The following is a 14,371-nucleotide window of genomic DNA, read 5'->3' on the forward strand; positions in this document are numbered from 1 at the left end:
TCTTCCTTTGAAAACTATTCATATACTTTTATCATTATCAACTGAGTGATGTCAGTACAGGTATTAAAAAGCCAAATTTGGGTTTTTTTGGGCAGTCTTAAATTTAAAGGCATTTTGAGACCTTACTGATAGGGCAGGTACTTAAAGTGTTCTCTAAACACTCTAACACTGGCCTCTACTGTCTGATAGACTAGTATTGCTACATAAAATGATAGATTCTGAATCTATGTAGTACTCTGTGTTCCAGAGGGTTTGCATGACACTCTATCAATTTGGTATCAGTGTCTCGGCTCAAGTTCCTATTCAGATATTTACTTAATGACTGGCCTTGGAAAATTCACTTCTCTCTGGGCCATGTTTCCTTCTCTATAAAATTACGGGGTAGGACCATGTGTTCTAAAAGGGATTATTTCGTTCTTTATCCGGGGATTCCCAAGGCCTACCACAATGATGTGTGCTTAATGAATGTTTGTTGAGGAACAGACTTCTGGGGTCTCTTCCAGCTCTATACGATACTACAGATCTCAGCATTATCTAATATAATCGCCTTTTAGGAAGACCAAGGAAAAATCCTTTGACCTAAAAATTCTGTTCTGATCATGCATTTTATTATTCTAATTTGGCAGAAGAGCTAGAATAAAAGAATTCTGTGTAAGAAAAAAATCAGTAGTAAAACATTTTAAAAGATTGGAATGTATAGGTTATCATTTGAAGAGACAAACTTCTCACAACAGGGTATAGAAAATATAGTTAGTCTCTTAGATCTAGTGATTCAAGCATCATAACCATTTTGCACTCATTTCTATTTTTTTTCTTTTGATTATGCAACTAATAAGTTTTAGTTAGACTTCACTTAAACCATTACAGGTTTAACTTTATTTTAAATATTTAACTGGTAGGATCACAAAATTGTGGAACTGAAAAGAGCCTTAGACACCACCTATTCCAATCTCTTCCTTTTACAGATGAGGAAAGTGAGGTCCAGAGAAGTCAAGTTACTTGCCCAAAGTGTGGCAGAGCCAGGATCGGAACCTGGGCTTTCTATATATTAACTTAGGGTTCTTTCCACTACACTTTACTCCTAATAGATGATAGGGAAAAGTTAAAATAGCAACGATCAATTCTTTTGTGTATTAAATGTTCTGTGTATACAACCTCACATGAAAGCATGGAGTAAGAACTTCCAACAACTAAATACAGATACAAACAAGCTCAAAAGTCTAGCTTGGGACTTTGGTTGTAGAGCTGTTGGAGTATAGCTATCTAGGAAGAACAAAATGGTCACCATGAATTGCATGAATAAGGCCAGGTGACTTTAAGTCCAGTTGAATTAAATTAATTCTTGCGATAAGGATATTCTTCAGAAGACTACCTCACAACCATTTTGGAAGACTGAGTGGTAGCAACTAAGTGGCAGCGTGACCCAGTTGTCAATGGCAAGGCTAGATCTAAATAGCAGTGGTCTAAGAGATATGAATCTGTACCTCCAGAAGACTAGAGGAAGCTGGACAAGCTAAAATAGGGTCATTAGTATTAGTAACTTGAAGGCAGGAACAGATGTGGTATTCTAGGAAAGGGAAGTTAAAATCTAACAAGGCAAAAAATGAAACAGAAACTTGTAAATATTAATTCTAAAGCTAGTTTATATTATAAAGTACTTCAGCCTGATACAATATCAACAGTGCACAGAATTAATATAAGCATATACTTGTTAAAAGGCCCAAAACACACATTATTCTCTTTCCCTGGGGAGTTGTTGACAGAGAAGAAGTCAAAGACTCTTGGCTGTAAACTCCACTTTCACTGTATGAGCTGACATTTGGAGAGGATGACCGGGAGGCGGAGTCCATATTCAAGTCAAGTTTAATTGCAGAATCAGGGCTTTCAAGGTCAGAAGTACTGCCACTCAGCTTTGCCCTTTTCTTAGCTGCACTATTACGAAGAGATCTAAGAGAGCTCTGCATCTAAAAAATGTTGAAAAGAATTAAATTTATAGGTTGATTTAAGCTTTTATTTTTTAATAGCCATACCCCAAGTCATTAATTTGTTTTGTGATAACACTAAGTTAGGTAAATGGTAGAGCACAAAGAGAAGTTAATTCTAAATGAACAATTATTATAGAGAGTAGTAATCTGGGAGACATTGTAGTGAATAACTTTACAGTGAGGTTTGTTAATAGGCTTTCATGATGCTACTGAAAAAGCTGGCAACCTTACACAAATTGCACATTAGCAATCAGGGACTCATTTTTAGGTTCTAGCTTCTACTAAGCAATTAGGTACCAAGTATTTCTTGAACAGGATGAGAAATGGGAGTTTAACACATAAAAACAACAATGCAGAGGGCTTTATAATCAAGGATTTGAAGGTATGTGCAGAAGGTCAAGGAAAAGGGAAGTTAAAACCCTTTAACTTCTCACAGTTAACTAAGCTGAAGCCAATAATTGTTAGCATCAGGTTGTGGCGTTAATGTGGCTCTAATAGGAATACTGAAAACTAAAAACCTCCTTAGTATTATAATGTAACACAAATGTAGGTTTGGAATATATAACTCCTATAATTTTCCTGGAATAGGGAACTCCCACGTGAAGAAACTGCCTCTACCAACTCAGGGAGGTACCTCTTCTGCAACTTATGGTGGTAAGAGATTGCTTAGCGCACTGAGAGGTTAAGTGACTTGTCCACAATCACCCAGAGGTCTCTATCCAATATGCTGTGCTGACTGAAAAAGCTGTCAGTAACCTAAACTTTGATCATTTAAAAATTTAGGTAATGGCTAAAGATAGAATCCTGGCAGATAAGCATTTCAGGACAGAACCTTGGGCAAATTAGTGAATTATGCTTTGAAAATTAGTGATGTGTAGTTATATACCTATGCACAAAACTAATCTTTTAAGAAGCCTTTCTACAAATAATTACAATTTTTAATTCAAGAAATACAATTTTTTAAAAGAACCATTTCATCATTATCCTTATCCTTATCACCATCCTATCCAGCACCAACCACAGTCCCTTGTGTAAAAGAAGTATTTAAAAAACCTTTTGGTTTTTTCTTCTGTGACAGTCTGAATACAGACTGGCCATAAAATATACAGCTCTTTCTAAAACAAAATGCTTCTTTAACTACTAAGTATATACAATAGCAAATAATGAGGGTAGTTATACTAGGGCTAAACATGCTAAGACAGTTAACTGGTTAAAAAGAATATAAGACTCAATTGTTTTTTCCATTTAATTTTTAGGGTACTTCTATGGTAGAAATTTCACACTAAATGAAATAAAGTCTACAAAAAGTCTAAATTCGAACACATCATGTACTCTAAGTTTCTTTACCTTTGTGACTTTTACTTGTGGATATTATCTTCTCTTGCCACATCCAAATTAGGGAAAAGCAGTACTAGGCATCTGTTTTTTTTTTCCCTGAGTATCTATATGTTGAACTAACTGCTTTATTTATTTTTACTATTATGCTTTGTGACTTAGCTCTACACACTGATGTTTAAATTTTAAGTCTCTTAAAATGGAACAGCATTAATATCACTTGAGTATGTATAGCAATGTATTTTTATTTTAAAATGCTGGGTAATTAACGTCAAAACACATTGATCTTAAGTAACCCGAGGTAACATAAATTAAATGTAAATGTAGCACCTATGTAACCATGAAATTGATTCTAAGTCAAAGTATTATACTGATTTTTTTGCTATCCTATCAATTAGTCAATTCCTGGTAAAAAAAAAAACGACAGTGCTATTGTTATTATTCCAAAACAATTTATAATAACCAAGTTATAAAGAAAATAATAGCAGATATTCAAAAAGTAACATTTAAGTCTAACCTCTTCCTGATCTGATTCTTTATCTCTGACATTTAATTCAGAAAGATCAATTGCAAGATTGTCTTTTCCATTCCTCCAAATAAGATCTTCTTTTTCATGTTCCACAGTGATAAAATCTGCTTTATCGGGCAATAGGTTTATACCCCGTGGAATTGGCGGAACTGGTTTTGTTCCATTTAGGCCTCTCCGGGAACATGGTGATCTCACCAATGCAGGTTTAAGTTGTATCGGAGAAGGTTTTTCTTGTGAATTTTCTCCTGTATAAAACAGATATTATATCAATTTACAGAATGACAGAAGCTGAAAATTACAGTGTATAAAAACCTAGAATATAGTATTTTTTAACAAAAATCACATATTTTCCATCAAAAATAATAAAAGTGATAGATTTTCCCTTAATAAATAAAATTAAAACCAAAAGCAATTTTCTGCTGGTTGACAGAAACATAAATATTATGTAAGAACAGTGTATATTTGACGAGAAGGAATAATTTTCAGTGTTCAAAATAAACAAAATCAGCAAATGCTCTTTTGAGGAATGCTTTTGAGTTAATTGATAAATTAAACTGTTTAAGACATTGGGTAAGATATTGAAAAAAATGATAAAATGGAGCTGATACTGAATATCAGAAATCCCTTCATGATGTTAGCTGTCCAACTGACATGCTACTCCATATGAAATTCTACAAATAATTGTTTGTTGATAAGATTTTGGGCAACAAGTAAAAGGTTACTGTAAATATTTTAAGGAAAAAAAGATGACTATTATGGTTGGAATCTAATGACTTGTACATTGTAGCACCAATAATTTATTTAGTTTTTATTCCCAGAATACTAAGACAAATGTTTCAATCTACTGAGTTTATGGTAATTCCAAGTTGAATTCAAACTTACAAATAAAAACACAAAGAGAATTATTTTTTTTCAGATTTTTACCTGAAGCATCCACTGATTTTTGACTGAAGAGCTTTTTCTGTGGACTTGGCTTTGGTAGCCCTTCAAAACTCTTAAGAGGCCAGGAATTTGAGAAGTTAACAGAATTATCTTGAGACTTCTTTGGAGATCCATTAAGAGGAGATGTGTGTTTTGGACTGGTTCGAGGTGATGAGAGTGGATAGGATGGAAGGATGAGAGCTCCCTGGCTTGTACTGGGACTAGGATATGATAAAGTATGCTCTGCAGGACCACCAAATGTTTGTTGAGTTTTACTGCCAAAATTTAGGCTTGCACACACTGTATAAGATAAAAGAGAATATACTATTTATATATACTTAACTAACTCACAAACACTTTCCCCCTTTATCATTTTTTAATAATTTCCTATAATTATCACTTTAGTCTTCCTCCAATGACTCACTGTGTACCGTGGGTAAATGAAGACTACACCAATAGAGTGAAAGCCTTGGAAGGTCGTACCAAGCTGGAAAGACTTTAAGTACTGGCCTGGCAAAACTATACATCCGTCACAGCTAAGACCAGTTCAGTTAAGTTTGGAAAAGCTCATCATGACCTTGCCCACAGATGATGAATTTTTCACCCATCACAATTCTCAAAAATGATCTACTAGGGGGCCACAATCCATACTGACACTCATACTAAAGAAATCAGAGATTCTTAAGTATTTAAGTACCAAAGAAAAGAAGTATTCTATATTTTGTTATTAAAAATTTAAACATGTATGACTTAAATAATTGCTTTCTTCTGGGGGAGTTCAAAATTTTTCATACATTTTTGTCTCATTTATTCTTAATTTAGGCAGGGCCAGGACCTGCAACAGTCTACATTTTTACAGGTGTAGGGATCCTTAAGAAATTGAACAAAGGTCAAAATACACTTAGTGACTAAAACCAGAACTAGGGTTTCCTAATTTCTCATCCAATTCTCTAGTCACCTTGTTATACTTATGATATTTATACACTTTATCATGTCATTTGCTCACAGACTCTAAAACACTTAAGGCAGGAGTTCTTAAACTATGACATAAAATACAAAGGATTATAAAGGAAACCAATTATATTGAAAACACAGTAATTAAATTACTTTTAAAACAAATGCACAGACCCTAGGTTAAGAAACTCTACCTAGGGGGGCTGTAGTAAACAGCTTTATCATAAAAGAGTCTGTATGGATGTAGCTGCTAAATCAAAGTGATGACGTGTAAGAAAATCAGAAACTTTCCTAACGCCCCAAGAGAAAAGCAGACAATCTAAAAACGGAGAGGCTTCTAGTTCATTAGGCGCCTGGAAGCCACACCCTGAGAGCCTTTCAAAGACCCTGGCGTTGTTTTGAAACTACTGTCTAGAACTGTGTAGGCCCAACATTTCTCCAATCTGTCTCTTCCCCTTTGGGAGGGGTGTTTTGGCTCTGGGCTAGCTCTAGTTTTCTACAGTACCTCTGAACAGGCACAGCAGTTCCAAAGACCCAGTGAGAGTTTATATGATTGTGTCAGGATCTAGAATTAATCAACAACTACATGGGACTCCTCAGGGTCAATTATAAACTGCTAGGTTGACCTACAAATAAAGGCAACTAGCCCTGGGACATCCTGAAGCAGGAACAGACCTGTTCTTTTAGCTTTCTGGTAGTCTGAGATAGAAATGATCAGAGTTGTCCATGGCAGCATTTTGGTGGAATTTGGCAGTTAAATAGGAGAACTGCACTGTTTCATTACAACTAATGCATATAAAAGCATTTAGGAAATATAGTGTCCCTAAGGAACGCTAAAATGTTAATGTACCACAGAATAAATCTACCCTATTTCATGTGATAATTATTTTTTCATAAGCAAATTAAAAAAAAATCCCTAACACTTAAAAATAAAACATGATGAAATTTCAATTCTGCTATATAATCCAAATTAAAGTGTTTCTGGGATTATTCACTTTTGATGTTGCAAATAAGGCAAAACCTGGGCCAAACTACTAATGGTAATAATCCACAGACTCAGCTGTGCTGACAGTCTCAAATACTATTTTGCTATACTTCTTGCCTTTCATTGTTCTGAGAGTGGGTTTCCTTATCCTGTCCAGGCTGGAAATGTACCAGACACTCACAGTCCTGATACAATTGCTGACTGACAGAGAAACTTTTACCTGTTCTACTTCTAACCCTGTCCAATTCAGCCTTCCTAACACCCCCTGCTCCTAGGGGCCCATCATATTAGTGCAGGACTTAGTGCAGACACTGGAACAGCTCCAGCCCTATTAAAGCTCATATAGTCAGCCCAGTTCAAGCAGTCTACCAGCTTTAGTCTCAGGCATTTAGTAGCAGGCATTACAGGTATATGGTACCATATCTGGAGATACCTCATATTCTACCTAACTTAACATTGGAAAGGGGTGCTTGCTGAGGGGATAGGCCTGTCTTCTGGGTTGGGAGGCTCTGACCAATCCCAAAAGTTAGACTATCTGGGAAAATTATTATTATAACACTTTTCCAGTACAATGTTGTGATCATGTGATGAAATATTAATTAAAATAGCTTGTTTTGGGGGCAGCTAGGTGGTGCAGTGGATAGAGCACCAGCACTGGATTCAGGAGGACCTGAGTTCAGATATGCCTCAGAAACATAACAATTACTAGCTGTGACCCTGGGCAAGTCACCTAACCCTACTGCCTAACCAAAAACAAACAAACAAAGAAAACAGCTTGTTTCACAACAGAGATCCACATCATATTTAGAATCAGGGCTCCTAAGAAAAGTATCATATAGCTCCAAGTAAACATATTTATAAAAATAATTCAGAGTTCTGTTGATGCAACAAGCTTCTCTTAATTATATGATGATTCTGAGGAGACTATATATCACATATAAATTATAAGCACTCCTTGAACATACTTCTAAATTGTACATACTACAAAACAAATTAGTATTTATACCTTTATCTTGATGGCTGTTATTTGCTCCTAAAAACTGCAAATCAGAATCCACACTACCACTTTTTCCACTCAATTGAGAAAAGCCTAGTTGTCCACATTTCCCTGAAATGTTTGTTTGCTGAGACCCAATGGTACCTTTTGGAGAAGGAAAAAAAACCAACCGTGTAAATAAAGGTGAGTTACATTTTATGAAGGTACTTTGTTTCCTAAATGTGTGGTTAGCATGTGCGGTCATGAATACAATGGGGCAGATGTGGGTAACTCTTTAAGGCAGATGATAAAGGGATAAGACATCTGGAGAAAGGGTTTGATAGAGAAGGCACTTGAGGCCGTAGGCACTCAGGAGGCAAAGTGTAAGAGTGAGCACCCCCACCCCCACCCCCACCCCCACCCATCCCCACACACAGGATGGGCTAGGTCCATGCAGTTTTTCCTGGTTCTCCCAACTTCCACTCACTATGCAGTGTGCCCAGAGACTGATTAAACCAGTTCTCCCTATTCACAGTCCACAGTTAACCCATGAGATTCTTCTGTCTTCCATTTCTTACCATACTGGCTTCACAAAGTCCCTGGCTTATTTGAGCATTTTCTCAGCTTCTCTTATAAGCATTCGTAGGAGGCAAGGTAATATAATGAAGGGAAGAATACTCTAAAAAGAGTCATTCAGGAACAGAGTATTAAAAGTGCATGGTATGGCAAGCCAGGGGAATTACAGCAACAGAGGAATCTCAATTTCAGTAGTTGTGGAGGCTGACCTTCAGAGACTGTGCCACGGGAAAAATAATTACATGTCAGCTAAGCGCAAATTTGTATCCTTGACACAGGAGAAGGTAATTTTGCATTTCTTCATCTTAGCAGGGAGGATGAAATGTTAAGAAGTAGCATGATACAGTAAAAGTGCTGGGTTTGTACCTCTGGTTGTACTATTTACTCCCTGTGGGACTTTAGGCAAATCACCTAACCTTTCTGGGTCTTCATTTCCCTAACTGTAAAAATGATGGCACTGGTCTAAATGAGGTCTTTTCTAGGTCTAAAACTAAAGATTCTAAAAAAGAGATTCTGAGGAAATAAAAGGAAATCCAAAGTAATAAAATCAATAAGCTGAGGTATTTAGAAGCTGGAAGACTAATAAAGCAGGGCAAAATGAACTTGTGGGCAAGTAGACCTCTGCAGTATATTCAAGGATGGACCTGGATCTTCTGAAGAAGCAGAAGCTTCCCTAGCTTTGCGGAAGGACAATGAGATCCACAGATATCAACAGTGAGGACATCTGTTATTGGCTCCAGGAAGACAGGTGGTAGCAGTGAACCACTGACTAAGGGGTACAGGTTAAGTCATCTGTTGACCTGATATAACCATACAACCAGCTGGGAAGGATGCTGGCTGCCTAGGACATGCATGAAGGATGTAATAGACAGCATCCTGCAACAAACTTGAGGACAGTCACCCACTTCTGGTAATTCACATCCAAATGAATGGTGGTACTGTCAAAAAGAAACTACAAAGCATCATTAGGAATTTTGAAGATCTGAGCAGTAAAAATTAATAACGATGAGCATAATAAAAATTTTAATCATTGTTGTAAAACGAATGTTGGGCCTTTGGATGAGACAGTAGCATAGAGAAAGTGAACAGAATTCAAAGATATATTTCTTCTTTGAACTGGAAACAAATTCTGAATTTTGGCTATATTGTTCTTGGACGTTTTCATTTTGTGATTTCTTTCAGGAGTTGATTCCTTCTATTTCTCCCTTGACTTCTAGTTCTAAGACATCTAGACAATTTTCTTTTATGATTTCACAGAGTGGGATGTCTGGGCTCTCTTTTGGGTGATATCTTTCAGGCAGTCTAGTGATTCTAAGATCATTACCTCTTAATCTGTTTCCCAGGTCAGTTTTTGCTCTGAAATATCTCACATTTTCTTCTGTGTTTTTTCCCCCAGTCTTTCTGACTTTGTTTTATGATTTCTTGTTGTCTCATAGAGTCACTAGCTTCTATGTGGTTCATTCTAATGTTCAGGGAACTTAGCTTCGGTGAGATTTTTTACATCTTGTGCCAAGCTGGTATTTTTCTTTCCAATTCTTTCTTCTACAGTTCTCATTTCTTCTCTATTTTTTTCCTCTAGCACTCTCATTACACTGATAAAAATACTTTAAACCTTTTTTTTTTAACTTAGGCTTCATCCCTTTCAGGAATTCTAGTTGAATCTGTGCCCAAGCTGTGTTTTTCTTTGAGACTTTGCCTGTAGATGTTCTGGAGTCATTCTCCTCTTCTGGGTTTGTGTTTTACGCATCCCTGTCACCATAATAGCTTTTTATGATAGGATTCTTTTTTTTGTTGTTGTTTGTTTGCTCATTCTTCTAGACTATTTCCTGACTTTGTACCTGATGTTAGGGCTGAGCTCTGGAACCTCTGGAGGGAAGGTCTGGGGTGGTCCTGTTGCTCCTTTCTTGGAGTACTGAATATTGTATTGTTACGGGATCTCAGGGAAAGCTCAGGTTAGGGACCTGAAAGTCTCCAGGTGCTCCCAAAATGATCTGAGCCAGGGCAAAGTCTGATTGCTATTCCACTCCCTGCTCCTCACCCCACTTCCTTCCTCCATCTGACCTCTGCAAGTTCCTGATCTGGGTTTGGGTCTGAGCAAAAGTAGACTGCTGTTAGACTCTGACACTGTTAGCTGCCAGAAAACTGTTGCTTTAATGATGGAACTGCAGGTTCTCCTTTGTTCTGCAATTTCTGCCTTGAACATTCCTTTGTAGTGTTTTTCCCTGCCCCATTTTTTGTCATGTGGCAAAACACTGTGTCATAGGCTATCACCACTCTCTCTCCTCTGCTAAGATTTTACACCATTTTACATTCTAAACTGGAGACATTCTTGTCTATTTCTCTTCTGGGCAAGGGGATCAAGTGTTTGCTGCCTAAAGTAGTTTCTAGATTTGTGGGCTACTTCTTGTGGATTTACATCAGAAACACTCGCTTGGGAAATGATCAATCTGCACCAACATTTGTTCTCTTGTCCACCTTTAGTCTTCCTGACTTTAACAACTTATTTGAATAAGTCACGTAGAAGTCTTCTTTTTAATAATAGCAATAATAGGGGGCAGCTAGGTGGTGTGGTGGATACAGCACTGGCCCTGGAGTCAGGAGGACCTGAATTCAAATCTGGCCTTACACACATAACATGCACTAGCTGTGTGACCTTGGGCAAGTCACTTAACCCCATTGCCTAGCCAAAAAAAAAATTAGCAATAATAATAATAGCTATTATAGTTTTGTAAACTATAATACATGTACTATCTCATTCGAGCTTTACAACATCCCTGTGAAGTAGGTGCTACTATTATTCCCATTTCACTGATAAGAAAACTTAAGCTGAGAGTGGTTAAGGTACTTTCCCAGTCACACAGCTAATAAGTGTCTGAGGAAGGATCTAAACTCAGGCCTTCCTAACTTCAAGTAATATAGAGAGAACTGAAAGAGACAACTGTATGTGAAACTGCGAATCTGTATTATGAAAATACAGCTTTCGTTTCTTCTAAAATACATAAGCTCAACATGTAATTTTCAAAGGTGTCCTCCCTGCCTGTCTATGATTCTTTCAGAATTTTCTCCTGTGTCCTTAAAAATAAATGTTTAAAGACCCTCTTTTCTTTCTTTCTTTTTTTTGGGGGAGGGGTTTACTATTTTATGCCTAACCTCTGTCTCTTCTCCCCCTCCCCCATCAAAGTAAAATTTATTAAGTACCTACTATATTCCAGGCAATATGCTAAGTGTTGCAGATGCAAAGGGAAAGGGAAAACAAGATTCTTGCCCTCAAGAAGCTCACATCTTAATAGGGAAACACAATGCAAAAAGTTATTTACAGACAAGTTTGGTTGGGTGGTTGGGTGGGTGGTGTCCTTCATTCTTGAAGAGGACCAAGATGACATCACTATGTTGGGGTCAAGGTACAACACGTCTGATTAGACCAACACAAGCTCAGAAGGCTCTACCACAGGTCTAGTACAAATAGTCCACATGAACGTCTGAAGTGGAGATGTCTGTAAATTTGTGCATCTCATGTTTCGTTTAAGTTACTGCAATTCTGCTTCGCCCAAAGAGCACAGCACCTTCTTTGACGCAGCCATACCATGCCAGGTAATCCTGTGCCAGCGTCTTCCACGTCATACAACTGATTCCGAGGTTCTTCAGGGAGACCTTGAGAGTGTGCTTGGATCACTTCTTCTGACCTCTATGTGAGTGCTTGCCTTGTGTCGAGTCTTTTAGGCAAACATGTATTCGGCATTCAAATAACATGGACAGCCCATTGGAATTGTGCTCTCTGCAGTACAGTTTGAATGAACAATAGTACTCCATTACATTCATATGCCACAACTTGTTCAGCCACTCCCCAGTTGATGGGCATCCCCTCAATTTCCAATTCTTTGCCACCACAAAAAGTGCTGCCATAAATTTTTGTACATGTGGGTCTTTTTCTCAGACACATAAGGGCTGCTGAATCACACTGCTGCTTCAGTCTAGTGAGAAGATGACCCTATGGCCTGGGCCACCTTTGTGCAGAGTTGTGACTATAGCTCCCAGTGTATCTGCAGGTGCTGCTTTGTCACTTGCCTGTCACCACAGGACTTTGAGGTAGGTAAAAATGGTAAAATGGTATGAGTGATGTCCTTTGATTTGCACGTAAATTGGATTTAAGTGAGGCAGGGTTGCATGAAGTTGTCCCTCTCACTTTCTCTTCCAGAGTCATCAGAGTCCAGTGATAAGACAAATGTTGACAACTGGTGGTGACTCAGGATGCAGTGGATGACCTTTGCATCTCTGATGTCTAACCAAGCTCCAAGCGCCCTATGGTGCCTGTTTCAGCCATCTTCAAGGCTGTTGGAACAAACTGTTCTCATTTACCCATTTTGCTGGTGGAAGTCTTCCCACACCTGGGGTAGACATTCCCCAACTCATCAAAGGGTTTGAGACCCCTTGGTTACACTCAATCTGGTTTAGCCTGTCTGCTGAAATGGTTTACTGGGGTATGGTCACTGTGCATGCTACAAAATAGAGTATATGCAATTACAAATGAGGGGTAATCCCAGAAAAAAGGCACTAGAAACAGGTGGGAGGGGAATGGGAATAAAGAACAAAGAGAAAAGCAAAATACTTTCTACACTGGCTATAAGCGAACATGTATGTGTGTCTTCTTCTGTACCTTTAGTCTATCACCTATCTGTCTCGGAAGGTGGACAGCATGTTTCATCACTGGTTCCTTGGAAATATGTTGGGTCATTGTATCAGAGTTCTTAAGTCTTTCAAGTTTTTCTTTATAATATTGTTATTGCATAAATTTTTCTCCTGGTTCTGTTCACTTTACTGTATATCAGTATGCACAAGTCTTCTCAGGTTTCCCTGAAATTGTCACTTTTAATCATCTGATATGGTGCAACAATAATATATTATGGTCATAATTTATCCAGTCATCCCCCAGTTTATGGGCACACTCAGTTTCCAATTCAAAGAAAAAGAGCAACTACAAATATTTTTGTCATATAGGTCATTCTTTATCTTTAATCTTTTTGGGGGAATAGGCTTAGTAGTGGTATCACTGAGTCAGAGCCAGAGTTCACTGATGTTCTGGGCACCACAGTTCTAAACTGCTATACAAAATGGCTGCACCAATTCACAGCTCTACTAACAGTCCATTGGTGTGTCTGTTTTCCCACAGACTCTCCAATTAATTATCATTTTTGGCAATCTGATGCCAACACCCTTATTTTATTTTTCCCCCCTTCATTTTAAGAATAAAAAAGACTCAGGTGAGGTTAAGCTGACTTCTCCAAAGTCACACATATATAGTAAGTAGCAAAGATATACCTTAACTTTTTTATATTTAATCAGTTCAACTATACAATATTGTTCACTCTCACATTCCTTGACCCCTTGTCCTCTCATTGTTTATAACCTGCCAAACCCCAATCCTGAAGGAAACCATACAACTATGCAGATGTGATTGGTCACAAATCTGTTACAGTTGTGCCTTAACTGATTCATCATCATATTCCCCATAGTAAACTATTCTTTTCTAAAGCTTCCCCTCTCAGCAGAGGACTATGCCTCATAATTTCTTGGGGAAAACGGAGAATCCATCACTTATCAACTGCTTTTGTTTCCTAATTCTGCATTTCAAACCCTCCAGATATTATTCCTGATTCTCTCCTCTTCCATCTCTTTACTCTTTACTACTCCATTCCTTCCTGTCTCCTCTGACAAAACCTTCACTTGATACTACCATCCCCAATATTTCTCCCCACTCCCACAGCCAAACTCTAGAAAAATCTATCTATATTCAGTTCCTCTACTTCCTCTCTACTTCTCTATATATTCCAATATGGCTTCCAATCTTATCTCCTATTTGAAATGTTTTCTTACCTCTATTTAAAAATGCTTTCTTAAAGGTTACCAAGTATCTTCTAATCACTAAATCTGACTAGCCTTTCCTGAAGGCAGGAACTGTGCTTCATTTTATTTCTTTATGCGCCCAATGCTTACTACTTAATAAGTGCATAATACTTTTAAATTGGATTAAATATTCATTTCCCAGTGTAAAACAGTATTGGATTACATTCACATGCCATAGTTTGTTCAGCCATCCACAACTGCTAGACACA

The 14,371-nt window shown here is 37.6% G+C and overlaps 1 protein-coding gene across 1 annotated transcript in view; it reads right to left on the minus strand.

The window, feature by feature from the left end:
* TOGARAM1 (TOG array regulator of axonemal microtubules 1) overlaps positions 1–14,371 on the minus strand; it is an 87,206-nt gene that overhangs the window by 41,583 nt on the left and 31,252 nt on the right. The window contains 4 exon segments of the mRNA XM_020986423.2: positions 1,732–1,964; positions 3,838–4,094; positions 4,774–5,070; positions 7,716–7,850. Of these exon segments, the coding sequence (XP_020842082.1) occupies positions 1,732–1,964; positions 3,838–4,094; positions 4,774–5,070; positions 7,716–7,850 (922 nt within the window).

Source organism: Phascolarctos cinereus, unplaced genomic scaffold, assembly GCF_003287225.1.
Source record: "Phascolarctos cinereus isolate Bilbo 61053 unplaced genomic scaffold, phaCin_HiC Scaffold_3;HRSCAF=262, whole genome shotgun sequence".
NCBI lineage: Eukaryota > Metazoa > Chordata > Mammalia > Diprotodontia > Phascolarctidae > Phascolarctos > Phascolarctos cinereus.